A 27,593-nucleotide genomic window follows, 5' to 3' on the forward strand; every position below is an offset into this window, starting at 1 on the left:
CCAGTCCAGGGTGTACCCCACCTCTCGCCCCAAGACAGCTGGGATAGGCTCCAGCACCCCGCAACCCTCGTGAGGATAAGCGGTAGAAAATGAATGAATGAAAACGAAACCAAAAGAAAACATTTCTAGAATAAAATATACTAACTGAAAGAAAAAAAGTGATATTCTATTCGTAAAAAGTCCCAATTTGATGAGATGAAAGTGTCAAGATTATTGCATTGAACAATTCATTTCACTAGCATGGAGTTGAAATAGTGGTAATATATGAGATCAATAAAGTTGACTAGAAACGGCCCTGGCCTCACGAAACCTGCCCAGTGACGAACGCCACTGCAAAGCTAAATCCAACTTCTCTTCCATGACAGAATGATTCCGTGGCCACTGATTCCATGATTCCGGAGGAGAGGGAATGAAAGGCTGTGATGCCAGCTCCATTCCTCCTGTTTCCTCCCACACTTAAAAAGGCCAAAACAAGGCAGGGCGGGGGAGGGACGCTTGACCTCCAGGCTCGGCCGGCGGAAGCATCCCTTTCATTTCCGTCTTCTCCGGCTATGAGCAAGCACTCCCAGAAGTACAGGCACGCGTCTCCGCCCGGCGAGCGGCCCCCGACCTCGACCCAAGGGCACAAAAGCCCGCGGATGCCCAATTGCTCCCGATGCAGGAACCACGGCTTCGTGTCCCTCCTGAAGGGCCACAAGCGCTTGTGCAAGTGGAAGGACTGCCAGTGCCAAAAATGCAAGCTGATCACCGAGAGGCAGAGAGTCATGGCGGCGCAGGTACGCACACGCACGCACACACGCGCATGCGTACGCACCACAAATGCAGCTTAACACGCTGGAAAGCAAAGCTCTTTCTGGCTCCATCAATAGTCGTCAATAAAGTCATAGACCAGTCAAAGATCCTCTATATCGGGGCTCCTCAGGTGGTCTCCACCCGGGAGACCCCATTTGCCAAGGCTCATTAAGCCAATGCCCACTTTTACTTTTACTCATTATGATTCTTTTGACACTTTTTATTGTTTATTTTGATAATCTTTTACACTTTAAATCATCACTTTTTCATCAGGTCAATTTTATTGTTTGTTTTCTTTTCTTATTCACTTTTTATTTTTTAACACCTTTATTTAGCACTTCTTATTGATTTGCATTTTATTTACAGTCATTATGATTGTTTCTGGGCTGCACGGCGGTCGTGTGGTTAGCGCGCAGACCTCACAGCTAGGAGACCAAGGTTCAATTCCACCCTCGGCCATCTCTGTGTGGAGTTTGCATGTTCTCCCCGTGCATGCGTGGGTTTTCTCCGGGTACTCCGGTTTCCTCCCACATTCCAAAAACATGCTAGGTTAATTGTCGACTCCAAATTGTCCATAGGTATGAATGTGAGTGTGAATGGTTGTTTGTCTATATGTGCCCTGTGATTGGTTGGCCACCAGTCCAGGGTGTACCCCGCCTCTCGCCTGAAGACAGCATGGGACCCTCGTGAGGATAAGCGGTAGAAGATGAATGAATAAATTCATCACTTTTTATCTTTATTTCACACTTTTTTATTTATTTGTTTTTATTTATTTGTTTTTTCACACTTTTATTGAAGTTATTTTCATTTTATTTTTTATTATTATTATTTAACATTTAAATTTAGTCATTGTTATGTTGATTTAATGTTTACATTTTTATTTTTCATTTGTATTATTTCTTTAAGTGTTTATTTAGGTCATTTTAATTTGATTAATTTTTATTTTTGAGACTTTTAAGCAATTTTTACTGTTATTTTACTTTCATCTTTATTTATTTAGCATTTTTTAACACAAATTTCCCCATGGGGATGAATAAAGTATCTACCTACCTACCTCCCTACCAATGTACTTGGTACTTGTCTTAACCTTTTAATTTAACTTTTTTAATTGTTATTTTTGAGACATTAAAGTATTTTTTTTATTCATGTTGTGTGATGTTGATTTATTTTTATAATTTTTTCACTTTTATTCAAATCATTTTCTCTTATTATTCATTTTTTATGATTTTTTAAAAAAAATATTTATAAATGTCTTATTTATTTGATATTTCTTTATCTATGTATTTTTTTCCAAAAGGCCATCTTTGCAAACCCGAATGCATATAGTGAAATGTCCAAAGAGCATTTTGGAGGAAATGAGGTGAAGGAAAAGGAAAGGAAGATGACTATTGATCTATGACTATATTGATATATGATATTGCTCCATATTGCTCCTCCATCATAAGTGGCCTGCATGAGTTAAAATATGAAAACATGAAACGACCCCCCGGTCAGAACCACGGCTCCGTGGGACAGGGGTGCCCGTCTGTCTGTGAGGGTCTACTGTTACTGCTATACCACTTCCTGTCCCAGGTGGCCCTCAGAAGACAACAAGTCCAGGATGAGGAGCTGGGGATTTGTACTCCGGTCAATCTTTCCAATCCCAGCCTGGCCATGAAGACTGAAGACGGTGCCGACTGCCTGTTCGCCGTGGAGGGACGACCCCTGACCCTTGGCTTGCCCTCGTCTTCCTCGCTGGGCACCACAGGTGAGACGACCCGTGGCGTGTCGCCGGACGTGACATGATGGCTCCCTTGTCCATAGAAGCGTACGTGTCCGTCATGCACAGCATAGAACAAAGCTGCTTGCCAGTCTGGATCGGGGGGTCCAAGATGTAGCCCGAGGGCCATTTGCGGAACGGAATAATGAATTCAACAAAGTTATGGTTTAAGTGCAAAGACGTTATTTAGCGTTCATCTCAGCTATGTGATAGACATAGCTAAAAAAGCAGATTATTAATATAATTATTAATATATTAATATTATTATTATTAATAGTCATTATAATTCAACTTTTTTCCATAAAAGGTCAACTTTAAATTACAGCGATTTTTGATGTTGTTTAAAAAAACAGTTCCAATTATGTCCTCTTGTAAATATGATTTTTATTCCCATAATATTACACCCTTTTTCACCATCCTCATTTTCCAAAAATGACAACTTTATTTCTTTTTTTCCTTAATATAAGATTTCACACTATGCTACTAAATGACATTATTTTTACTTATAATATCACAAGATCAATTTGGGAAAATCTCAACTTTTTTCTAAATATTTCGATTTATTGTCAAATCATAGCACTTTTTTCTATTTCTGCTATAGTTATTTTTTTTTTACATTTTCCAAATATTTCTTCTTGTTAATTTTTTCTCATAAATATGACTGAATTATCCCAACCTAAATTTCAAAAATTGTCAATTTTATTTAGTTTTTGTCTCATATTACGACTTATGACGAATGAACATATTTCTTCCTTAATATATCAACTTTATGCTGCTAAAATGATATTACTTTTACTGATAATATTACCAGTTTATTGTTGTAGAACTGTGACCTTTTTTCTCATTAAAATCCAACTATTTGTTCTTCATATTTTTACTTTATTCTTGCAATATTACAGCTATTTTTTCCATTTCTGATGTATTTTTATTTTAATTTTCTTGTAAATATTCTTCCTGTAATTACGACTTTATTCCCAAAATATTTTTACATGAGGGCATTGTAAATTTTTCCCCAACCTAATTTTCCAAATATAACAACTTGAAAATAATCTTCTTCTCGGCTATTTCATTGTTATGCCGCTAAAATGATGCTACAGTTCCTCCTAATATTACGACCTTTTCTCTTACCATTTTGACCTCATGGTTGATCAGTCTACAGTAGACAGTAGTCATCATCAGCTAGCTAACAAGTCGATGGCCTTGGCGGGGGTCCAGGCTGGGTTTGTGTTTGCTACAATTCGTCCAAGCAACAATGCCGGGCGAGGTCTTAAAAGGTGACGTGTGTGTTGAAAGGACGCTGATAGTGGAAGTACATTTTTAGGAGGTGTGCAATAGCAAGTCAAGGCTACCCTCCATCCAACGTCAGCGATAACGAGGGCGAGGCGAGCGGGAGAAGCGGCTGTCGGCCGGGATGCACGGTGTCCAATCACAGGAGAACGCGGCCTTGGCGATAAGACCAAAAGTACAGGGAACAGCGTGTAATAGTGATGATGATGATGGCGAGAAAGGTCACTTGTTTGTCCTGGGAGTGCAAGTGCAGGACACTGCAGGACACACCTCTCTGTTGGACGTGCAATGCAGCATTCAGCCTGTAGATGTTGCTGTTGGACAAGGGCTTGGGAACTGAGGCCTGTTCAATTGTCTTCTTATTTCTTTTAGCCTTCATGACAACCATATCTACCACACGTCTTTTTCTTTTTCTAAGCAATACCAATACCCATGGTGTGTGTGCACACCTGGAGGTAAGAAGGATCTGACTAATTATAATCAATTATCATGACATGACGACTCCCACATCACCACCATCAGGAGACCCAGAGGATAGAGGGGAGGAGCCACCTGTTGTGGCCCAGCAAGGTGCACTGTATTCGGGCACAGGCTCCGAGCAGCCGGTGTGACGCCATGGAGGTCAACACTTTCCAAAGGTTTTTTGGGTGTCCAATGGGTTTCTTTTTCTGCAGGATTTTGGAATGTTTGTTTACAAGCGAGCTCAGGGACTTTACAACAGGCCTAATTGGAGCATTTTTTAAATGATCGGTGATCAGACCTGTTTTTAATGTTATAGGATTTATCGGCATGATGTCATAATTCCCTCATATCGGCCCAATAATTATGTAATTTTTTAATATGGTGAATATTAGGGCGGCACGGGGTCTAGTGGTTAGCGCGCAGACCTCACAGCTAGGAGACCAGGGTTCAATTCCACCCTCGGCCATCTCTGTGTGTGGAGTTTGCATGTTCTCCCCGTGCATGCGTGGGTTTTCTCCGGGTACTCCGGTTTCCTCCCACATTCCAAAAACATGCTAGGTTAATTGTCGACTCCAAATTGTCCATAGGTATGAATGTGAGTGTGAATGGTTGTTTGTCTATATGTGCCCTGTGATTGGCTGGCCACCAGTCCAGGGTGTACCCCGCCTCACGCCCGAAGACAGCTGGGATAGGCTCCAGCACGCCCCACGACCCTCGTGAGGAAAAGCGGTAGAAAATAAATGAATGAATGGTAAATATTAGTGGTGGGCCATAATTACATAATTATTGAGCTGATATGAGGGAATTGTGACAGCATGCCGATAAACCCCATAGCATTAACATCACAACATATATATGTATATATATATATATATATATATAATATATATATAATATATATATTTACCATTAAAAATATATTTTTTTTACATGGTAGATATTACCACTAATAATTTTTTTATGGTAAATATTAGTGGTGGGCCATAATTACATAATTATTGAGCCGATATGAGGGAATTGTGACGTCATGCCGATAAATCCCATAACATTAACATTACAACAATATATATTACAACATATATATATATGTATATATATATAGGCACGGTCTTTGTGGTGATAAGTGTATTTATCAGCGTCAGGTTGACGGCACGTTGTGTGTTTTTCAGACGCAGGGAGTTGCTCCATCCCGGCAGACTGCAGCAGGCCTCTTGCAGATAGTGCATCCGACCTGCTGCTGGAGACGTCCTACCACAGCCTCTTGCAGTACCAGGTGACTGGGCGGATGCTGGAAGATGGGGCGGGGGTGTCTGGTATCTGGTATATGGTATATGGAATCTGGTATCTGATGGTGACAAAGATGACTATCATCCATTTATGAAAGCTTCGTCCAGATTGTTGCAGCGTTAAGGTGGAAAGTGTGATGATAACCTTAGACTTATACATGTACTGTAACTCATTGGGAGAGGGGCCTGGGTGTTCAGGCCAATAGGAGCATAACTGCACCCCCCATAACCGACATTGTTGACTTCAACATGTGCTAGGCCTAGCATAAGAAAGACACACAACAAAGACATTAGAGCAGCATGGTAGCATGTAGACAAGGAAAGGACGTGCAGTACTGTTTCATTATTGGTACTTTTGGTATTACACTTTCTACACAGTAAATACTATTTTTTTTATTTTTCTCAAGCTGCAGCACCATCCATTTTTACTTTCCTGACATTAGACTTTGGATCTTTCTGTTTTTTTCTGGCCGCATCCTGAAAAATCAAAGGATAACACTAATCATTATTTCCTCCTATAACGACTATAACGACTATAACAACTACTCTACTCATTAGTTCTTCATTTGTTCCAAAGTAACTACTCAAAACGCATATGCCTTAGTGATTAGTTCTTATTGGTCCCTCAGTAACTACTCTATCCATTACTTCTTCATTAGTTCCACAGTAACTACTCTACTCATTAGTTATTCATTAATTCATCTGGAACTACTCTAAATGTATATGTCTTAGTTATTAGTTCTTCATTAAAACATCGGTAACTACTCTACTCATTAGTTCTTAATTAGTTCCAAAATAACTACTTAAATGCACTTGCCTTAGTGATTTGTTCTTCATTAGTCCCTCAGTAACTACTCTACTCATTAGTTCTTCATTAGTTCCACAGTAACTACTCTACTCATTAGTTCTTCATTAGTTCCACAGTAACTACTCTACTCATTAGTTCTTCATTAGTTCCACAGTAACTACTCTACTCATTAGTTCTTCAATAGTTCCACAGTAACTTTTCTACTCATTAGTTGGTCATTAGTTCCACAGTAACTACTCTAAATGTATGTATGCGCCTTAGTCATGTGCCTACTGGGTAGCTGAGTAGTTATTTCCTGACATTATGCTTTCTGTGTTTATGGCAGATATTGTCACGTTACGTGTTCATATTTAGATATTAGTTTTTTTCAACTTTGTTATATTATGCTTGTGTCGTGGCAACGCACACACACGCAGACACACACAGACACACACAACACACACACGCTGACCCACACACATTTCTGTGTAAATGTATCTCTATTGTGTCGGACGGTGATGAGGCGCTGGTTGAGAGGAATGAGCTCTATAACTCCTGGCTGATCTCACATGAGGCGCTTTATACTTGATGATAAATATTTATCGTCCCCGGCCGACCCCCTCTGAGTGGTAACATCAACTTTTGGGGTCAGCGCCCCGGCGTCGGCGCCTGAATTGCAAAGGTTAATGGTATTGTCTGTCGGTTGGAGGGGACACACCGCTCCGCCTCAGCGCTCGGAAGAGGAGAAAGCGAGCGCGTTAATGCTAATCAGTTAGCGCTCTTTAGCATAATTTCGCCATCCTCCCCCGGTGATTGATGTATTTTTAGCGGAGCTGTCATTGCCTGAGAGGCCACGTGCGCCGCTTATTCAAATTTTATTATTGGCTTTGGAAAGTGAAGGCGCCTCAGATGCACACTTTGTACACTTGCACACTTGCAGCAGGAGGGGTGATTTTTACCTTCGCTTTTTCTTTAGCTTCTGCTGGGACTTTCTCAATCACATTTCCAGCAAAGTTGTGGCTTCTTCGTGATGTACATGCCCACTACACTGTAAAAAGGTGCAGGCTTTGCTACACGTCTTAAAATGACGCCTGGCTCTGCCAGCTATCTGCCGGTTATCTACATGGGAAATGGAAGTTCAATGATTTCATTTTTCCATTCAATTTTTACCTTTTAATATTCCATTGGAATCAGCCCAGGTTTGTTTGTGTGTGCTGGATTTGTGTTTTTTTTCTGATGAATTGTTTCAATAATTATGACTTTAGTAGAAATAACGCACATAATAAAACGCACACAAAATTATGTGAAATATGTGTGAAAAATATCAAATAAAACACATTAAAATATCTCAATATAATACATTTTTTAAATAAAATTTGACCAAAGAAAAAGTGATTTAACATTGGCAAAATAATACTGTAAATGAGGCTGCACAAATAAATAATTAAATAAAAAATAATAATAAATACTAATAAATGTATTAATAAATAATAAAGACTGCTAGACTGCAAAAAGTGATTGGAGATGAAAGATCTCAAATAATACAGTGAAGAAAATAAGTACTTGAACACCCTGCTATTTTGCTATTTCTCCCACTTAGAAATCATGGAGGGGTCTGAAATTTTCATCGTAGGTGCATGTCCACTGTGAGAGAGATAAACTAAAAAGAAAAATCCAGAAATCACAATGCATGATTTTTTAACAATTTATTTGTGTGATACAGCTGCAAATAAGTATTTGAACACCTGTGTATCATCTAGAATTCTGACCCTGAAAGACCTGTTAGTCTGCCCATTAGAAGTCCACCTGCACTCCATGTATCATCCTGAATCAGATGCGCCTGTTTGAGGTCGTTAGCTGCATAAAGACACCTGTCCACCCCATACAATCAGTAAGACTTTAACTTGTAACATGGCGAAGACCAAAGAGCTGTCCAAAGACACCAGAGACAAAATTGTACACCTCCACAAGGCTGGAAAGGGCTACGGAGCAATTACCAAGCAGCTTGGTGAAAAAAGGTCCACTGTTGGAGCTATCATTAGAAAATGGAAGAAGCTAAACATGACGGTCAATCTCAATCGGAGTGGAGCCCCATGCAAGATATCACCTCGTGGGGTCTCAATGATTCTAAGAAAGGTGAGGAATCAGCCCAGAACTACACGACAGGACTTGGTCAATGACCTGAAAAGAGCTGGGACCACCGTTTCCAAGGTTACTGTAGGTAATACACTAAGACGTCATGATGTGAAATCATGCATGGCACGAAAGGTTCCCCTGCTTAAACCAGCACATGTCAAGGCCCGTCTTAAGTTTGCATATGACCATTTGGATGATACAGAGGAGTCATGGGAGAAAGTTTTATGGTCAGATGAGACCAAAATAGAACTTTTTGGTCATAATTCCAATAAGCGTGTTTGGAGGAAGAAGAATGAAGAGTACAATCCGAAGAACACCATCCCTACTGTGAAGCATGGGGGTGGTAGCATCATGCTTTGGGGGTGTTTTTCTGCACATGGGACAGGACGAGTGCACTGCATTAAAGAGAGGATGACTGGGGCCGTGTATTGTGAGATTTTGGGGAACAACCTCCTTCCCTCTGTCAGAGCATTGAAGATGGGTCGTGGCTGGGTCTTCCAACACGACAACGACCCGAAGCACACAGCCAGGAAAACCAAGGAGTGGCTCCGTAAGAAGCATATCAAGGTTCTAGCATGGCCCAGCCAGTCTCCAGACCTGAACCCAATCGAAAATCTTTGGAGGGAGCTCAAACTCCGTGTTTCTCAGCGACAGCCCAGAAACCTGACTGATCTAGAGAAGATCTGTGTGGAGGAGTGGGCCAAGATCCCTCCTGCAGTGTGTGCAAACCTGGTGAAAAACTACAGGAAACGTTTGACCTCTGTAATAGCAAACAAAGGCTACTGTACCAAATATTAACATTCATTTTCTCAGGTGTTCAAATACTTATTAGCAGCTGTATCACACAAATAAATTGTTAAAAAATCATGCATTGTGATTTCTGGATTTTTCTTTTTAGTTTATCTCTCTCACAGTGGACATGCACCTACGATGAAAATTTCAGACCCCTCCATGATTTCTAAGTGGGAGAAATAGCAAAATAGCAGGGTGTTCAAATACTTATTTTCTTCACTGTAGTTTTCTTACCAAGCACTTCCTATGCTCAGCAGGGGGACCACGTTTTCATGACGGAAAACTAGGACATATTAACACTAACCAAAGACGCAAAGCCAGATCGGCTTATCAGAGGCTGCGCAACATCTTTTATTATGCCTAAAATAAGTTTCAACGGCGCAAAACCATAAATAAATAACTATGAAATCTCTGGAAGGAATCGATGGTCGATGTCTCATCTGCAAAAATTGGCCTGCAGGAAAAAAGCAGATACCTGAAATAAGGAAAATAATCTGCCAACTTGTGTTGATGACAGCGTCTGGTAAGAAAAACTAAAGAGAAAAAGAGCCCTAAGGAAGGTACCCCTGATAAAGACGTGGACATGTAGACATTAGCCAGCCCTCTGGCTAATACCGCAGTATGTCCTGCAGGACGTCCTGTGTACGCCACATAGACTGCAGTTTCACTTCCAAAAGTAGAACCAGAGAGGAAACATTTAGGTGTTTTATCGTGTCGTACATCTAACCCCCCCGGGCCCTCCCCTCCAGCGCAGCCAGTGGTGCTTGGCGGCCATGCAGGCGGCTGATAAATGCAATAAGGGTGGTGGTGAAGAAGCTTCCAGACAGGAAGATGGTGCCTGATAAGAAGTCAGGACCTCTCAGCCTCTCAGGGAGGTACAAACCCTCACACCTTCAAATCCGCTAATCTTACGCTAACATCTGAGATATATATTACGTAAAACAAGCAAAAGTTGCTAAGAGGTTTTTTGGTGAATACTTTTTCTCAGTTGGCAGATTGTTTTGCTTATTTTCAGCATTATAGCTCAGATTTTAGTGCATTATTACTAAAGATATTCAAATTGGTTGAACACAGTAACGGAAAATAGCATCTTATTTCACAAAAGAAGGGTGCAAAAATATTGAAACCACAAAGTTATAATACTGTACTGGGAAAAATAAATATGTGATTTAATTGAATTACAACCAATATTTCATCTTATTTGTTCTAGATTTTTTTATTTTTTGTCCCTAACTGTTCATATGTTTGCTCAAAATCAATTATTTATTCATTCATTCATTCATTCATTCATTTTCTACCGCTTTTCCTCACGAGGGTCGCGGGGCTGCTGGAGCCTATCCCAGCTGTCTTCGGGCGAAAGGCGGGGTACACCCTAGAATGGTGGCCAGTCAATCACAGGGCACATATAGACAAACAACCATTCACACTCACATTCATACCTATGGACAATTTGGAGTGGCCAATTAACCTAGCATGTTTTTGGAATGTGGGAGGAAACCGGAGTACCCGGAGAAAACCCACGCATGCACGGGGAGAACATGCAAACTCCACACAGAGATGGCCGAGAGTGGGATTGAACTCGGGTCTGTTATCTGTGAGGTCTGCGCGCTAACCACTCGACCGCCGCGCAGCCCTGCTCAAAATAACAAAAGTGGTCAAATACGTGTATTTTCCCCACTGTATAATAATAAATATCTCTACTATCAGGAGAACCAGAGTACCGAGTGGAGGGCGCCACCTGCTGTGGCCCAGGAAGGTGCACTGAATTCGGCCAAATGCTTCAAGCAGCCCGTGCGCCACTACGGCGGTCGGGAGAACCAAAGTCCCGAGCGGGACAGGCCACCTTCTGTGGCCCAGCAAGGTGCACTGTATTCAGACACGCGCTCCGAGCAGCCGTGTGCTGCCACAGCGGTCTCTGGCAAACCTTTTTCACTTTTCAGGTGGTTGATCAGGTTTTTTTGTGTGCTTGATGGAGTATTTTTTCCCCTCATCGCGGAAAATGTCATCCTCGTTTGTTTACAAGTGAGGTCAGCGGAAGTCACAGGCAGGAGAAAAAAGGAGTGCTTGATTTGCTCACCTGCATAGTTTGTGAAAATGATGGGCTATCGCTGCTATTTTTAATGAATATAAGTCATCTGTTCCAAGGTCAAACTGTGGCCCCATCAACGGCCCAGGAGTCATATAAGTCATGAATGTAACATTTTAACATGACTGTTAAAAAATGTAAAAATTGTCCGTGTCAAGAGGTGAATAACCTGAAGAGTTGACGTTGAAATTTGCTTTGAGCGGGATTGTGCTTACTTCCTAGTTGAAGCTGATCCTTCTTTTGGAATAAACTTGTTTTATGAAAGAAAAAAGCCAAAGAAAAAGCCAAAACGATGAAAGATGATGAGTGCGTATGTTTAAGTAGACATTATCAGTGCAAAGCTGTCTTACTTTGGTGTCCCTGCAAGACGGGGGAGACTTTCCCAACGCCCCCACCCCCAAATCCCTGCCCCGCCTCTGTCCAATCTGTGTTGTATTTTTCACAGCCTAATCCAAGCGCTGAGTGTCGCTTAAATAACACTTTATAAAGCTGTCAGCGAACTGACGGTGTGGACAACGTGGGTGACGTATGGCGGGGTGACAGAAATCAAATTCCATAAAAGTGAAATTGAAAAAGCGCCGTCGACACTGCTGAGTGGACGGCTCGTTTCAAAAATTGCCCCCCTCGCACACAAGACGTAAGACGGCGGTGAAATACTCCCCGTCGTCTTTTAAGAGTTCAGCATAATTACTAGTTTTAATAATTATATATTTTTCAGATTTTTAGCTTAGAATTAGCCTCATGCGGAAAACTCATTTGTGTTGTTAAAGTAGTCATTTGTGAGTTTGTTCCAAGTTGAAACAAAACAGTCTCAGACGTTAAACTGATTGTTTGTGTGGATTTCGTTTCTGATTGATTCAAGATTTCTTCTGCAGTGATGACATCATCCAGACCCCCCCACTTTATTCAACTTGAGCATGAATGGTGTTGCTTGTTTGTGCTAATTTATTATATTTGACTTTATGGCGTTTGTGCTGTTGAAATATCTTCGTTTTTTTTTAGTTATAAAAAAATCGTTTAATTAATAAATCTGAGTTCTTCAAACAGTACACAGACCTCACAGCTAGGAGAACAGGGTTCAATTCCACCCTCTGCCATCTCTGTGTGGAGTTTGCATGTTCTCCCCGTGCATGCGTGGGTTTTCTCCGGGTACTCCGGTTTCCTCCCACATTCCAAAAACATGCTAGGTTAATTAGCGACTCCAAATTGTCCATAGGTATGAATGTGAGTGTGAATGGTTGTTTGTCTATATGTGCCCTGTGATTGGCTGGCCACCAGTCCAGGGTGTACCCCACCCAAAGACAACTGGGATAGGCTCCAGCACCCCCGCAACCCCGAGGAAAAAGCGGTAGAAATTCTTCAAACAATGTAACCTCAATCGTTTGTGCTTTGTTTGTGCTGGATTGTGCATTGAAAATGCTTTGTTGTTTCGTTTTTCTGATTTAATCAAGTCATCCGACCTCTCAACTTGCTCCGAAATTGTTGTTTGTTACTGCTTTGTAAAAAATATACAGCATATATTTAGTAATTAAAGACAATTTATTTGGCCAATGTGAGTCCACCCAGGCAAAGTAGCCTCAATCGTTTGTCCTGGATTGTGCCTTCAAAATGCCAGCCATACTTAGTGACATATTAAGGAACAAAGTGGTTCTTTAGTGCTTCGTTTGTGCTGTAAATATGATCATTTGTGGTATTATTGTTTTTTTGCGTCCAACTTTGCGGTGACACTCGTGGTGACTGTTGTGTTTGCTTGCAGATGCCCCACGGGGACGGCTGTCTGGCAGGCCACGCGCCCCCCCGGTACCGCATGCACTCCTACTACCCGGCAGCCACGTACCTCAGCCAGGGGCTGGGCTCCTCCTCTGGGCTGCCGTCCTTCTTCCCCCCGGATGACAACCTCTGCGCCGAGGCGATGGCGGCCTGTAGGTGACACACACATAGCCCATCAGTTAGTTTGCGCCCCCTAGCGGTCAGGGATGTTACGTTGTGCCGTAGTGCTGCCTTTCCATCTTTAAGACCCCCGCATCTCCTTCCTATTTGCTTTGGACTTTCACCTGTCTGTTTCCTGTGAGGGTCCCAGCGGTCACGCTCCATTACAAGATGACAACCACCTCAGTGGGTGGTCCCGCATTTGGTGGCAACCCCCAGTGATTCCCACCATTTTCTTTCTGTCCAAACTTTGCAACGGGAACCGTAGCCACTCACCTGCCACAACATCGGGCTCACCTGTAGTAATAATCATACACCAGATGCTTTTGTGCAGCCCTCATATGAAGGCCAGCATTTCATTCAAGATACCAAAGAAAGCCAATTTGGGTCTACTTTGGGGTAGTCAGTGTACAGCTTGTACAGCGGTACGGATTTACTATTATTTACTATAGTAGCCATTATTGTCTACATGGCTGCAGCACAAATGAGTAGCAAGATAATTGTAAGCCTGCATGAGTGCTGCCGGCAGTAGGAAAGCTGCGGTTCATCGAGGGGCTACGCGAGTTACAGCATGTAACCCTGACAATGCAAAGCATTCTGTGTCACAACGTCCCCTCGATGTACGGCGGCTTCATCAGCAGGGGCAGCACTCTTGCAGCGCCCAACCTGTGAAGTTTACCTTCTGTAGTGTCCCTTGTAAAAATGCAACATACTAGCGATAGCGCAGCTAGAAGACATGCTCGGTCAAATAGCTGCACCATTTCCTCCCGCTACTGCTGAACTCCTCCTGGGAACTGGCGACGGTTTATCTCATCATTTCCTCAGCCCGCAGGATAATGGCCGCCCAGATAAGGCACAATCTGGCATTCTTATTCCTATTAATTTATTTCCGTATCTCTTGTTGCCGCCTGAGAAAGTCGGATATGTGCCAATTCCGCATCTTATCCAACGGTTGGTCCGCATCCAGCGTGTGGGTGTATTTGAGGGGGAGAGAAGCGGTTTCACCAGAGCCAAAGTGTCTGTGCAACATTCTTTACGCTCGCCCGAGCTTCCTGCACCGCGACCTTGACAGTTGGCCAAGACTGCAATCTTATCAGCTCGCTAAAGGTGTCATTCAGCACTGTAATAAGCGTCATCAGCACTGATTTGACATTCCGCAAATACCCAACGTCTGCTGCCCCAAGAATTATGTTTGTCATGGTAACTTGTCATTACGGTAATAACTGTGGGTATAGACATGGAAAGTGGCATAACCCTTTACTAACTACAGGACACTTCCTGTTCTCCCTGTCAATCAGCTCACATTTACAGCAACACACACGATCAAGCATGAGTCTTATTTATGTCTTATTTTATCTTATTAGGTCTATGCAGTCGAATTGGTTCCAGACCCGACCACGATGAGTGAATTTTTGCAAAGTAGGATTCCATTTGAACAAACAGATACTTTTCACAATGAGAGCATAGAAACCCTGTTTATGAGTTTTATTATGGGAGTCCGGTAAACATGAAATAACACGCTTATAGTCACCTTTACACTCTTATTATGCTATGTTTACACCACATATCACAGGCTCCCGTAGGATCACTGTAGGGACATAGCAACTTACCACTTCCACACATAGCGGGAGGAGAACTTTTTTCACTCGACCTCTGCCATTACCTGTCTGCCTCTCCATGCAGTGTGAAAGATAATGTCATCTAACATCATGTCTCATCAGATTACTGATGCCTTGTGACTAACAATTAGGCCATAGTGAACCACAAAATAGCCAAATTAGTGACAAATTATTTTTTTAACCGCAATATCGCAAGGGACAATTGCATTGTGTAATACTAAAAATATAATACTAAAAATGCTTTAACTTGGAAAATATTTTCTTTAATGCCATGTTTTCTGACCTAGTGCTAGTGAGAGACCTGGGTGGTTATTCGTTTTTGTCGCGACTCCAGAAGAGTACAGGAGACCGAAGGCGTTAACTGGAACATTTCCTGTGTTTTTCATATTTCATTTGCCAATTTGAAGCATTTTTGGATGCCCCGTTCAAAGGCACCTAGTTTTGTCTGATATACAAATGCACAAGAAATGCTGTTGTTGGTTCTGAGGACAATAAGGATAAGGATATATAGGATAATAATTGGCCTCTTAGAATGTAACACAGGTTGTGTGTTGGGCTGGAAATGAACAATGAACCACAAGCGTGGACCAGCCAGGAACAGGAACTAGCCGCTGCCAAATGAGCGCTAGAGCAGATTTATCCCCAAGGAGAGGACCTAATCACTTGGCCAAATACAGAGATCCAAATAACCTTCAGGAGAACTGAGCTGTCCTCTTCCTCTGCCTCGCCTCCCCCCTTCCCTCGGCCCTCCCCACTCGGCGGCCCCCGCTGTCGCCGCAAAATTGCCTTCTGGAGTTAGTGAGCGGGAACAGTTAAGATTTACAAACAATGATGAAGCTTGTCATGCGTCTTTCTCCATCCGTCACGGACGGGGGCCGGGGGGCGGGGGCGGTGGTGGCGGGGAGCCGTCCCGGTGTTCTTCATAAAAGCCAGCCCCGTGTGAAATACGCCCCCCCGGCCCGGCCCGTTTACTGCGCCGCGCTCGTCAGCAGCACCAGCCGCCGTAAATCGCCGAGCGGGGAGGCGACAGAGCAGTCCATCAAAGCCCCCCCCCCCCACCTCAATGTACACACACAGTCTAAATGTTTGTCCACACCCACCAGGATCCACCATGTTCCTTTCCCCGCCTGTCCTTGTGGAGACTTTGTTGAAGTTGGCCAGCTCAACTTTTGGATCAATGGCAGTTTGAAAAGACGATTCAAAGAAAAGTTTATAGCGCTGGCGCCCGTGCCTTTGGTTATATCAGAGAGCCATTTAAATGCAAATTAGACGCATGAAGTATTGCACTCGATAATCCCAACCCCGTCAAAATCCATGACTACTTCACCCGAGATGATATTCTATCGATTCACGCTGCGTCACTGTACACTAGCGCCGGCTACTGCCTTTTTCTCCACCTTCTGCAGGGAAAAACATCTTTGTTTCATGGGAAGATGGGGTCCCACCCCCTCCCGTACCCGGACCACCCCACTCGCTCGCTCTCTGAGCAATTTATTCAGTCTGGAACAAATCAGCAAGCTGAGGAGTTTACCTCGGTGTTGCGTCATGGCCTGAACCCGTGAGCGCTAGCCATCATGCAAAACCCCGAGTTGTTAGCTCGATGTCCAGTGCGAGTCTTAGCGTGTCAGGGAGTGAGGTTGGCGCCCGTTATAACCGTACAGGTTATGTTTGCATTGTGATTGTCGATGTCATTGCTAGCTTGTGGTCTTTGTGAGACATGTTAGCACACATGTGATACAGGTATCCTACAGATAAGTTTTACAATTATTAAAAGAATGAGAATTATTTCGCAAAAGCTGTGAGAGCGTCTGACTTGAAATTCCACAACTGCGCCACCATGTGGTGTATAATGCAATGTCGATATTTTGTCACTGGTTATTTCCTGGTCCCTAATGGCTGTTCTGCTATCCGTCTGAGCTATCCGTCCTCTTGCTGTGTGTTTGTGAACTGTAATTAAGAGTCAAAGGCATCCCGCTGGGTGCCCGTCAGACCCTCGGGGGGCCTCCATGAATCTGTGTCTTGTTTGAGCGCCTCCTGCTGGGCCCTGCGTCGTGTTATCCTTGCTGCCCCTGCTGTGTTGCTGAGTATCCTGCTAGCCTGCGGGCTAAACGCAAGAGTAATCTTGTGTTGGGTTGTAACAGGACGTAGGACAGCACCACTGGGAGCAGCCTGCGGTCAGGAGACATGAGACATGTTACATTTATGCACATTATGCACATTTATGTGTGCTTTATGTCCTCTTCCCCTCGCTGTCGCCGGCAGCCGTCAGCATCCGACACTGGCCACAACATTAGGTACCCCCACGGAGTGTGATGAAGTCCAGTAATGTGGAGAAGTAATGTGGAAAAGCCAGTATCCTTGTCAGGATACTGGTGGGGGTACGGAAGATGATGGGGCAGTAGCATTTAGTGACTGCCATACATGTCTTTGCTTTGCAATAATAATACAAAATAATAATATTATTTAAAAAAATACTTAATATAATTTAAAACATAACTAATTAATACAAATAAAATAATAATATGTAATAAAAAAATGTTTAATAAATTAAAGAACAGCTAATAATATTATTAATGTAAAAATAAACACTGTTATTATTACTAATGTATTTAATTCAATATAATTTAATTCAATATATATATATATATATATATATATATATACACATACACAATAATTTGTGAACTGTGATCTGATTATGTGATAACCTCAATTGTAATCTGATGCATGTTCAAATGAAATAAAACCATTACCATTACCATATATACTATGTATTACATTTTTGTTAATAATAACATAATTATTATTTTTATTCATTTACTTTAATTCGTGTAGCATAATTAAATGATGCATTTATTTATTATGCATTGTTATGACTATTATGATTTTTTTTAAAGACAAACAGGACAGGACAAGACAGTACCATTTGTATACTGGGTCCTATAGGTCCTATAGGTCCTATACTGGTTATGTTTTCGTTGTGACTGGAATGGCTGCAAATATTTACAAATGAAAACAATTGAAATAATGATTTCCTTAGCAGTCACTAAATAGTATTAGCTAAGTAATAAACAAATATCGGCACTAAATCCGGCTAGCTAAAGAAAAATAAGCGATGAAGGAAAAGTTCTTGCCTTTGCAAAGGTATCATTGCTCTTATAAAAAACACAAATTCTGAAGGACTAAAGTGTCATCCAAAGTACAATAATACACATCTTGTGAAAGTAAAAGCCATGTGTATAGTGTAATTATACATTATGTAGAGTATACTGTAAGTACAGTGTCGTGTGGGAAGGCAGCCTGTGTTGTTTTCCGGCCGGACGCCTCGGAAGAACACATCAGCAATATACAGTACATCCCACTCCGCTAGTGTCCTTTGCTTTGGCATTTTTCTTGCGCTGTCCACTCCCAATGAATCTTTACTTTAAAATGCAACCCGCAGAAAAAGGGCTGACAAATATTGATCAGCCGCCTCAGCTCATTATGGCATATCCATAACGTGCGGACGCAGCGGCCGGCCGTAGACTGACAGGCCATTTTGTGAGTTGATGGGGCAAAGAGGCCCAAATGGAGATTGAACACAGGGACGAGGACGGTGTCACGCCTCCCCGCCGCTCGTCTTCACTGGGGACAGATTGGTTAACAATACAGGAGCCAAGGGTCCCGGCTGCTTAATTAGCCTCTGACCCCGACCCTGATGCCTTCTGTCAGCTTGGCCCTTTAATGGCCGGCGTATGCAGACCGGGCCGCGCCTCCACACCACGTCTCCTTCACTTGCACCATCTTCCTGGCGGCTGACACCTTCTCGCCGCAGATACATGATTCTGTTGGTTTTTGGAAAGCTAAAAGTCCTTTTGTCTACAAGTTTGTCTTGTATCAAGTCGTACTGCAACGAATAAATGACAGAACACCATTCGTTAGTGACAAAATTCACCATTACTCTAGTCAAAGGTCCACTATATGACTATTTTTGAGGATCAAATGCAAAAATGCCAGTCAAAGATCCAATGTATAGCAGGAGCGCTCTGCTATTTTTGAGGACCTACTGCAAAAACGCTACAATGTCGACAATCTTTGACTTGCACTTTCAGAAGGTCCTCAAAAATAGCTGTGAGGAGCTGTGACGAAGGTTTTTGCATGTCAAAGATTTTCTCTCTCTCTGTCTCTCTCAAAGATCTTCTATATGACAGGAGCACTTTGCTGTTTTGGAGGAAGTACTGCAAAAATGCCAGTCCAAGATCCTCTATATCACAGGAGCGCTCTACTATTGTTGAGGACCTACAGCAAAAACGCTACAATGTCGACAATCTTTGACTTGCACTTTCAGAAGGTCCCCAAAAATAGCTGTGAGGAGCTTTGACAAAGGTTTTTGCATGTCAAACATTTTCTCTTTCTCTCTGTCTCTCTCAAAGATCCTCTATATGACAGGAGCACTTTGCTATTTTTGACGATCTACTGCAAAATCACGAGCCAAAGAGCCTATATATAACAGGAGCGCGCTGCTGTTTTTGAGGACCTACTGCAAAAATGCTACAATGTTGACAATCTTTGATTTGCACTTTTTCAGAAGGTCCTCAAAAATAGCTGTGAGGAGCTTTGATGAAGGTTTTTGTATGTCAAAGATTTTCTGTCTTGCTGTCTCTCTCAAAGAGCCTCTATATGACAGGAGCGCTTTGCTGTTTTGGAGGAAGTACTGCAAAAATGCCAGTCCAAGATCCTCTATGTCACAGGAGCGCTCTGCTACTTTTGAGGACCTACAGCAAAAACGCTACAATGTCGACAATCTTTGACTTGCACTTTCAGAAGGTCCCCAAAAATAGCTGTGAGGAGCTTTGACGAAGGTTTTTGCTTGCCAAACATTTTCTCTCTCTCTGTCTCTCTCAAAGATCCTCTATATGACAGGAGCACTTTGCTGTTTTGGAGGAAGTACTGCAAAAATGCCAGTCCAAGATCCTCTATATCACAGGAGCGCTCTGCTATTGTTAAGGACCTACAGCAAAAACGCTACAATGTCGACAATCTTTGACTTGCACTTTCAGAAGGTCCCCAAAAACAGCTGTGAGGAGCTTTGACAAAGGTTTTTGCATGTCAAACATTTTCTCTTTCTCTCTGCCTCTCTCAAAGATCCTCTATATGACAGGAGCACTTTGCTATTTTTAACGATCTACTGCAAAATCACGAGCCAAAGATCCTATATATAACAGGAGCGCGCTGCTATTTTTGAGGACCTACTGCAAAAATGCTACAATGTTGACAATCTTTGATTTGCACTTTTTCAGAAGGTCCTCAAAAATAGCTGTGAGGAGCTTTGACGAAGGTTTTTGCATGTCAAAGATTTTCTCTCTCTCTGTCTCTCTCAAAGATCCTCTACATGACAGGAGCACTTTGCTGTTTTGGAGGAAGTACTGCAAAAATGCCAGTCCAAGATCCTCTATATCACAGGAGCGCTCTGCTATTGTTGAGGACCTACAGCAAAAACGCTACAATGTCGACAATCTTTGACTTGCACTGTCAGAAGGTCCCCAAAAATAGCTGTGAGGAGCTTTGACGAAGGTTTTTGCATGTCAAACATTTTCTCTTTCTCTCTGTCTCTCTCAAAGATCCTCTATATGACAGGAGCACTTTGCTATTTTTGAGGACCTACTGCAAAAATGCTACAATGTTGACAATCTTTGATTTGCACTTTTTCAGAAGGTCCTCAAAAATAGCTGTGAGGATCTTTGACGAAGGTTTTTGCATGTCAAACATTTTCTGTCTTGCTGTCTCTCTCAAAGATCCTCTATGTGACAGGAGCGATTTGCTGTTTTGGAGGAAGTACTGCAAAAATGCCAGTCCAAGATCCTCTATGTCACAGGAGCGCTCTGCTACTTTTGAGAATCTACTGCAAAATGCTAGACAAAGATCTTCTACATGATAGGATCGTTCTGCTATTTTTGAGGATCTGGAAAAATGGGAGTCCAAGATTCTCTGTACGACAGAAGCGAACTGGTGTTTTTGAAGACCTACTTCAACAATGCTAAGCAAAGATCCTCTGTGCTGTTTTTGCTGGAATCCCAAGTCTTGCAGCAGGCTTGGGAGGCCGGTCTGATGTCGGAAGTCCAGATTTGGCCGATGTCAAGAATGACTTTGTGAGGCTAATTCACCTGCGGTATCGACGCCACTGATGGATTGCACATCCGTGACGCAGCGCTGGGCCGCGCCCGTTTCCAAAGTGGTGCTCTGCTTTAGGTCATTGTCATGCTAACTCCAAACGCTCCGCTCACAATTGCAGCATCTCAGGAAATAACCAAAAGGGGCATGGCGGCCTGTGTTAATGGCTTCCACCACAAGGGGGGGGGGGGGGTATTCAAGCCGATCGGTGGCATCGGGGCAGAGTTCCAGCAAGGGAAAAGTTGGGGTGCGGGTTGACAGAGTGAACATCATGTGGAGTCGCCATGCTTTCAAGCCTTTCTGCCCTTTGACTCTTGAGTTTTCTGCACCATTAAGTCCTGCTTCTGGGGCCCCGGCTGATGAGGAGGAGGAGCCACGCGTCCCCCTCAAAAGAAAGTCAGTGAAAGCGGCCAGGGACGTTTTTGCTCGTATCGTTTTAACGAGGGCCATTTCATCCCGAGCCAACCTTGTCATGTGACAGGCTACTTTTCATTCTTAAGATTGAATTGCTGTTGCCGTGGTAATGGCTTCCGCTAAGTGCGAGTGTGGCCCTGGAGCACGCTGACACTTCATTCCCTCTGCTGGTTTGTGCGGGGCTCTTTCCTCGGCTTTTGGGGCGTTTATCATGGACTACGATGCTCTCCACTCGTCTTCTGTTCGGTTCTTCATGGTGTCCATGCGGGTTGGCCACTAATGTCTTATAGGTGAGCCGTGCACGGGCTTCCCTGCGCCCCTAAAGTGCTATCATCCGTGCTCAGGTTGGGTACACTCAGGGGCGTCACTTGGTTCTGAGGACAGGGGAGGCTTAGCCCCCTGGAGATGCACAGGATACGAATGAATGTAGTAGACATTCAAAAAAATCTAAAAAACAAATAAGGAACAAAAACCGGGATATAACTTTCCCATTTTTGGACAGATTTATTAGAGATGCTCAATTGTTTTAGGCCACCATTACATTTACACAAGTATCACTGCAATCTACACTGCAAAATTATATAATAATAATAATAATAATAATAATAATAATACTAATGACAACAACAATAATAATAATACAATTCTATAATAATCATTATTATATTATTAATTAGTCTATTATTATCATTACATCATCATTATTCTTCTTCTGGTTATAGTAGTAGGCTAGTATTAGCCTGCTTATTGGCTTGCTTATTAGCCTGCTTTTGCCCTACTGGGTACACTCCCTTTCCTTTGGCACCGCTGAAAGAGGTGCCGAGCCACTGAAAGGCTATATTTCAAGTTATTCCTAATAAGCAACATTTTCTGGTAGAAATAAATAGAAAGACTCACAATCATGCAAAAACTCATTTGATGTAATATTGAAGTCATGCAGGGGTGTCCAAAGTTACGGCCTGATTGGCCTGCAGCACTTTCGAGAAATGTCATTTGACAAGAACACTACCAAAAACAACAATAGTCATTTGACACATATTTTTTATGCGCTAAAATAACATAATTTTAGTAGATGAAAGTATTAGAAGAAAGATACGTTACTTCAATTCCAATTGGAAAGTTAAGCTAGGGAAAGTTGTATTGTGGGAATAAAGTCATCGTATTATCAAAAAGAATTCAAAAGACAATAGTCAGATTCTAGTAAAAGAAAAACTTATGAAATCAAATTATGGGGTCAATTTTGCAGAAAAAAAACAAACCAAAAATAAAGTTAGCATTCTTGGAAAAACTTCTCCATCATATCAGGAGAAGCTTACAAAGATTATTTAAGAAGAAAGTTGAAATATCAGAGAAATGCTGAATAATCCAAATATCATGAGGAAAAATCATGTCAATGAACATCAAGTTGAATTATTATGGAAAAATTATTATTTGTAAAAAATAATAATCATTTTTGGAAAATTAGGTCAGGGAAAAATAGTCATAATTAGGGATGTCCGATATGCCAATATTGTCCAACTGTCTATTTCTCATATGACATATGTCCTGTGGTGGAATGGACACATATGTGTTGTAGGCAGCAAAAATACGATACAGATAACAACAGATATTGCATTTTCATGCTGATATTGGTCAGTATGTAATTATCGGACATCCCAGTCATAATATTCCATGAAGAAAATGTACAAGAAGAAAGTGGAAATAGCTCGAAAAAACCCGGCAGAAATGAAAAAAAGGTTGCAATTTTACAAGAATAAATTGGTAATATTATGAGGAAAATATGAAGAGAATGCAGTATTTTAAAAAATCAATACTTTTAAAAGTTATACTATAATGAAAAAGAGCAAAGAGCGAAGCCGATACTAATAGTAGACTTTTTCGGAGTATAGACTAATCAGTGTAAGACTGGAAATAATCCAGCGAGTGATGGACAGTGCATTAAGACAGCAGTGATGGCAGGTCCCCCCGCCGGGGGCCAGGCGGGGGTGCCCAAGGCCGAGTGTGAGCATGCCTTTTCGGATGTCATCACGCGCCGATGCTAACGCCACAGTACAGTATGTTTTGTTGATGCGTCTGTGGAGCGGAGTGAGCATGCTCGTGCTCAGGTAAGTTTGTGGAAGCGTTATCAGCCCCCAGGACCCCCAGGGAGCCAGGGGGCTTATCCTCGGGGGATTGGGCTGAATTAGCCTCTCAGCTGACATGGGGGCATTTCTTCCTCCACGATGATGCTTTGATTCACTCCTGGGCTCTCTTAGCAGGAGAAGTGGGAGTTCCCAAAACACGTCCTTTTGTCCCGCCTCACAAAAGAAGCTCTCATTGTTGGGAAAGCTCCGCCGGGCCGAGTGGCGGCCCCGGGGGCAAAAGTTCACCCGGCCCACTGGCAACTTTGCTTACAATGAGACTGGACCGCCTATCATTCATTATCATTTCACGCTTGTTACAAATACTTCTCATTCCCCCCCCATGTTTTCGCGTTTCATTCAGATGCTGTTTGTGTTGCTCTCATGATCTCTTGTATCTTTCTCAGTTTTAATGACTCCTCATGGTCATGTGTCTTGTTCTCATGCTGTGTTTCCTTCTCATTTTCTCCTTTGTTCTCATCTGCCTGTGTTTCATTCTCATGGTCCCCCCCCAATGTCCTAGTCTTTCATTCATCTTTCATGTGTTGTTTTCATGTCTTCTCATCCTCATCTTGCTGTTTTATCCTCATGGTGCCATTTGGGCCTCATGTTGTGTTTCATTCTCATATTTTCTATCATTCTCAGGTAGATGTATTTGTTGTCATGTTTTGGTTGTGTTTCATTCTCATTTTGTGCTTTTGTTGTCATGCTGCTGTGTTTCATTCTCATGGTTGTTTGTTTCGCCCTCATGTCATCATCTTTTATTCAGATATTTCTTCTCATGTTACTATTTTGTTCTCATGTTTTTTTCCCCTTCATATTGCCATTCTCATGTCTATGTATAATTGTAATGTGGATGTGTTTTGTTCTCATGTTCTATGATGAGTTGTCATGTGTCTCATTCTCATTTTGTGCTTTGCTCTCATCTGGCTGCACTTTGTTTTCACCTCATGTCCCATCTAGTGTTTTTTTATTTTTCATCCTGCTGCTGTTTTCTTCTCAAGTTCCAGTTTGGTTCTCATGTTGTGTTTCCGTTTCATGTTTCTGTTTCATTCTCATGTAGATGTGCTTTGTTGGCATGTTTTTTCATAAGATATCTTGTTAATTTAGAGTTGTTCTCATTTTGCAGTGTTTCATTCTCATGTTCATCATGTCATAGCTACTCTTTTATTCTGATGCTTCTTGTGTTCTCATGTTGCTGTTTCATTGTCATGTTGGTTTGGTTCTCATGTTGTTTTTTTGGCTTATTCTCATTTTTATGTTTTCTTTTATTCTCATGCACGTAATTGTGCTTGTTTTTTTCATTTTGTATTTCTCATGTTTCTGTTTTGTTCTCATGTTTTTGTATCGTGTCCTCTCATGTTTTTTTCGTGTTTCCGTGTGTTGTTCTCATGTCGCTGTGTTTGGTTCTTATTTTGTGCTTTGTTCCCTCCCCTTGTCTCATTCTCATGTTTGCGTTTCCCCCCTCATGTCATCATGTTTTATTCTGACGCTCATGTGTACCTCTCCTCATGTGGCCGTTTGCTTCTCATACCGTTGTAGGTTGGTTTCCATGTTGCTGTGTGTCGTCATCATGAGCTGCGCGCTATTAATGTGCTTGACTGATGCGGGGGTCGGAATAGGAACGGTGATGTTGTTCATCAGACAAATGAAATTGCCGTTGCCAATAAAAATCGTCTTGTGTTTTCACAATTAGGAGATGAAAGTGAATTAGACAGCAAAGGTGGAGCAGGTCATCATTTGACACCCTCCCCGTGGAGAAAACATGGCTTTAATTAGGCCTGGATGGCCTGATGATGAGCAGTAGCGCACACACGCACACACACACACACACACACACACACACACACTAAAGTGTGTGGTCCAAGTGGAGCATGCAGGCTGCACTTTGCTACACAAACATTAGTTTTAATGATGGCGCCGCCAGTTTGAAAGTGGTGACAAAGTGCAGACGTGGAAAAAGTGGAGTCCCAAACCAATCAGGAAGTTAATGAGGAGAGAAATGACCTCAGGGTGGGTGGGGGGGTTGTCTGGACCAATCACAACACAGCAAAGTAACTGGAGTACCAGCACTGCAAACGGTTTGCTTTACACTCACCCTGCTCTCTTTCATTCTCATGTCATTGTCTTTCATTCTCATTAGCCACGTTTACATGAGGAGTTTCTCCTCTTTCCGAATGACTTTTCCGAAAACAATGGTATACATGGAAAGGAATATTCCAATCTCTCGTCTACATGCGGCGCGATAATCAAAACAGAATAGTCAATGGGGCATTCGCAGTAAAACGTAAACATCAACATCACATGATACCGAATTCCCCGAGTGTTTCTTCCACTTGTTGGAATAACTCCATAGTGCCAGTTTTTCCTTCGTCCAGTCTTGAAATTGAGTTTGGATCAAAAAACAACTTTCCGCCGCAGTCCAGTACCGATTGCTGGCCTCCATTTTTAAAAGTGAAGAACGTCTGGAGCTGCGTGTTACGTCGTATCTGAGCAAGAACGCACCCGGGATAAATGGAAACAGGAAAAGATCAAATTCTATCTTGCTAATATTTTATCATTACACTCGGGACATGTTTTATATAAATATATATTTTCTTTTTGAATAAAAGTGGACTTGTGAATGGCGTATAGAAGGGTTTAGATTCTGTTCCACAGATGGCGCTAATGCACACGAAAGCTGCTTGCCAACCGCCAATAAACAACAGAAGAAGAAAAACACCACGAAGAAGAACGCACCCTGACAACTTTCCGTTTGAGCGGGTACAAGATACCTCAATCGGATTGGGGAAAGGAATATTCCACCCCTGTGAACCCCATTACATGTTCATTGGGATTGGCACTTTTCTTTGGGAATGAGGCGTATACAAAGGTTACATTCTTTCCGTTTCAGCAAATAAACCGAATGCAATTGGAATATTTGGGTCCATGTATACGTGGCTATTCTAATTTCTTGTGTTTTTCCTCTGTTGTGTTTTGTTCTCATCTCATTGCTTTGCTCTCATGTCCTGTTTTTTTTTTCCAGGTTCTTTGCGTTGTTCTCATGTTGACCTTTCATTCTCATGTTGTGGTGTTTCGTTATCGTATCATAAAGATGACTATAGAGGTGTTAATTCATGTCAACAGGGCTCTAATGTTAAAAGAAAAGTTTTTCGAAAGTCATAAACAGGTTTTCTATGCTTTAAGCACAAAAATATTCCATTTACTAATATTGAATCCACTTATGGTAGTCGATTGTAACCGAGGTGAGCAAGGACGGCTGTTGACGATCACGAGTCTGACACGCCTTTCTCACCCGTGCAGCCATCTTATCCAGCAGTCTGGCCGTCGGACTCGACCCCTTGACCATCCACCTGGCGGGTGGTGCTGACGTCAAGTTCGAGATAGACGTCAACAGCGAGGCAAGCGACCTCCTGGTCATCGATGAGGATGCCACCCAATGAAGATAAAGACGACGGTTCTTTGGCCTTTGAACGTTACACGTTCGTTCTAATCAGCGCAAATGAGCTAGTGACATTTTCGGGATACATCGCAAAGACTTTGATTACTGATTGTTATTTACGGTAGACGGGCTGTAAAACATCGATGGTTTCGACTTCGGGTGCTTGCTTAGGCCAAATGAAGTGCACTACTCGCTGCGACCCTTGACATGGAAACAGGAGTTCAGAAGAGAGTGAATACCCCATACCGCATACCACTTTTTGAAACTCACCCAAATAATAATAAAAATATGATTGATAAATTGTTGATTTGATGTTGTGTTTGTGTGTCGCTTCTTCTTCTCTGCTCACTGCAATTCTGAAAGGCACTGAAATGTTCGACACCTGCGCACAGAGCGTTAGTCACAGCGTCTCGGGACTTTATGTCGCTACAAGTCCTTTCAAGGAGGGCGCGGAGGATAAAAGTGCCCCAAGTGATGGAGGGCAAGCGTTGATGGCGGCAAACAAAAGAAGATTACTCCACTGTTTTCTTCG

General features: G+C 42.3%; 1 protein-coding gene across 1 annotated transcript; it reads left to right on the forward strand.

The window, feature by feature from the left end:
• The first annotated feature begins 518 nt into the window (after positions 1-518).
• dmrt1 (doublesex and mab-3 related transcription factor 1) lies at positions 519-27,355 on the forward strand. Its single transcript, XM_058070452.1, has 5 exons — positions 519-776; positions 2,365-2,539; positions 5,470-5,573; positions 13,144-13,309; positions 26,923-27,355. Exons 1-5 carry the CDS (start codon positions 552-554, stop codon positions 27,060-27,062), a joined length of 810 nt encoding a protein of 269 aa, XP_057926435.1. The 5' UTR covers positions 519-551; the 3' UTR covers positions 27,063-27,355.
• The last annotated feature ends 238 nt before the right edge of the window (positions 27,356-27,593 follow it).

This window comes from Doryrhamphus excisus, chromosome 4, assembly GCF_030265055.1.
Source record: "Doryrhamphus excisus isolate RoL2022-K1 chromosome 4, RoL_Dexc_1.0, whole genome shotgun sequence".
NCBI lineage: Eukaryota > Metazoa > Chordata > Actinopteri > Syngnathiformes > Syngnathidae > Doryrhamphus > Doryrhamphus excisus.

Coding starts and splice junctions, on each gene's coding strand:
- dmrt1 (XM_058070452.1), top strand. CDS start 552: ATGAGCAAGCACTCCCAGAAGTACAGGCACGCGTCTCCGCCCGGCGAG. Junction 777..2,364: donor AGAGAGTCATGGCGGCGCAG/GTACGCACACGC, acceptor TTCCTGTCCCAG/GTGGCCCTCAGAAGACAACA. Junction 2,540..5,469: donor TTCCTCGCTGGGCACCACAG/GTGAGACGACCC, acceptor TGTGTTTTTCAG/ACGCAGGGAGTTGCTCCATC.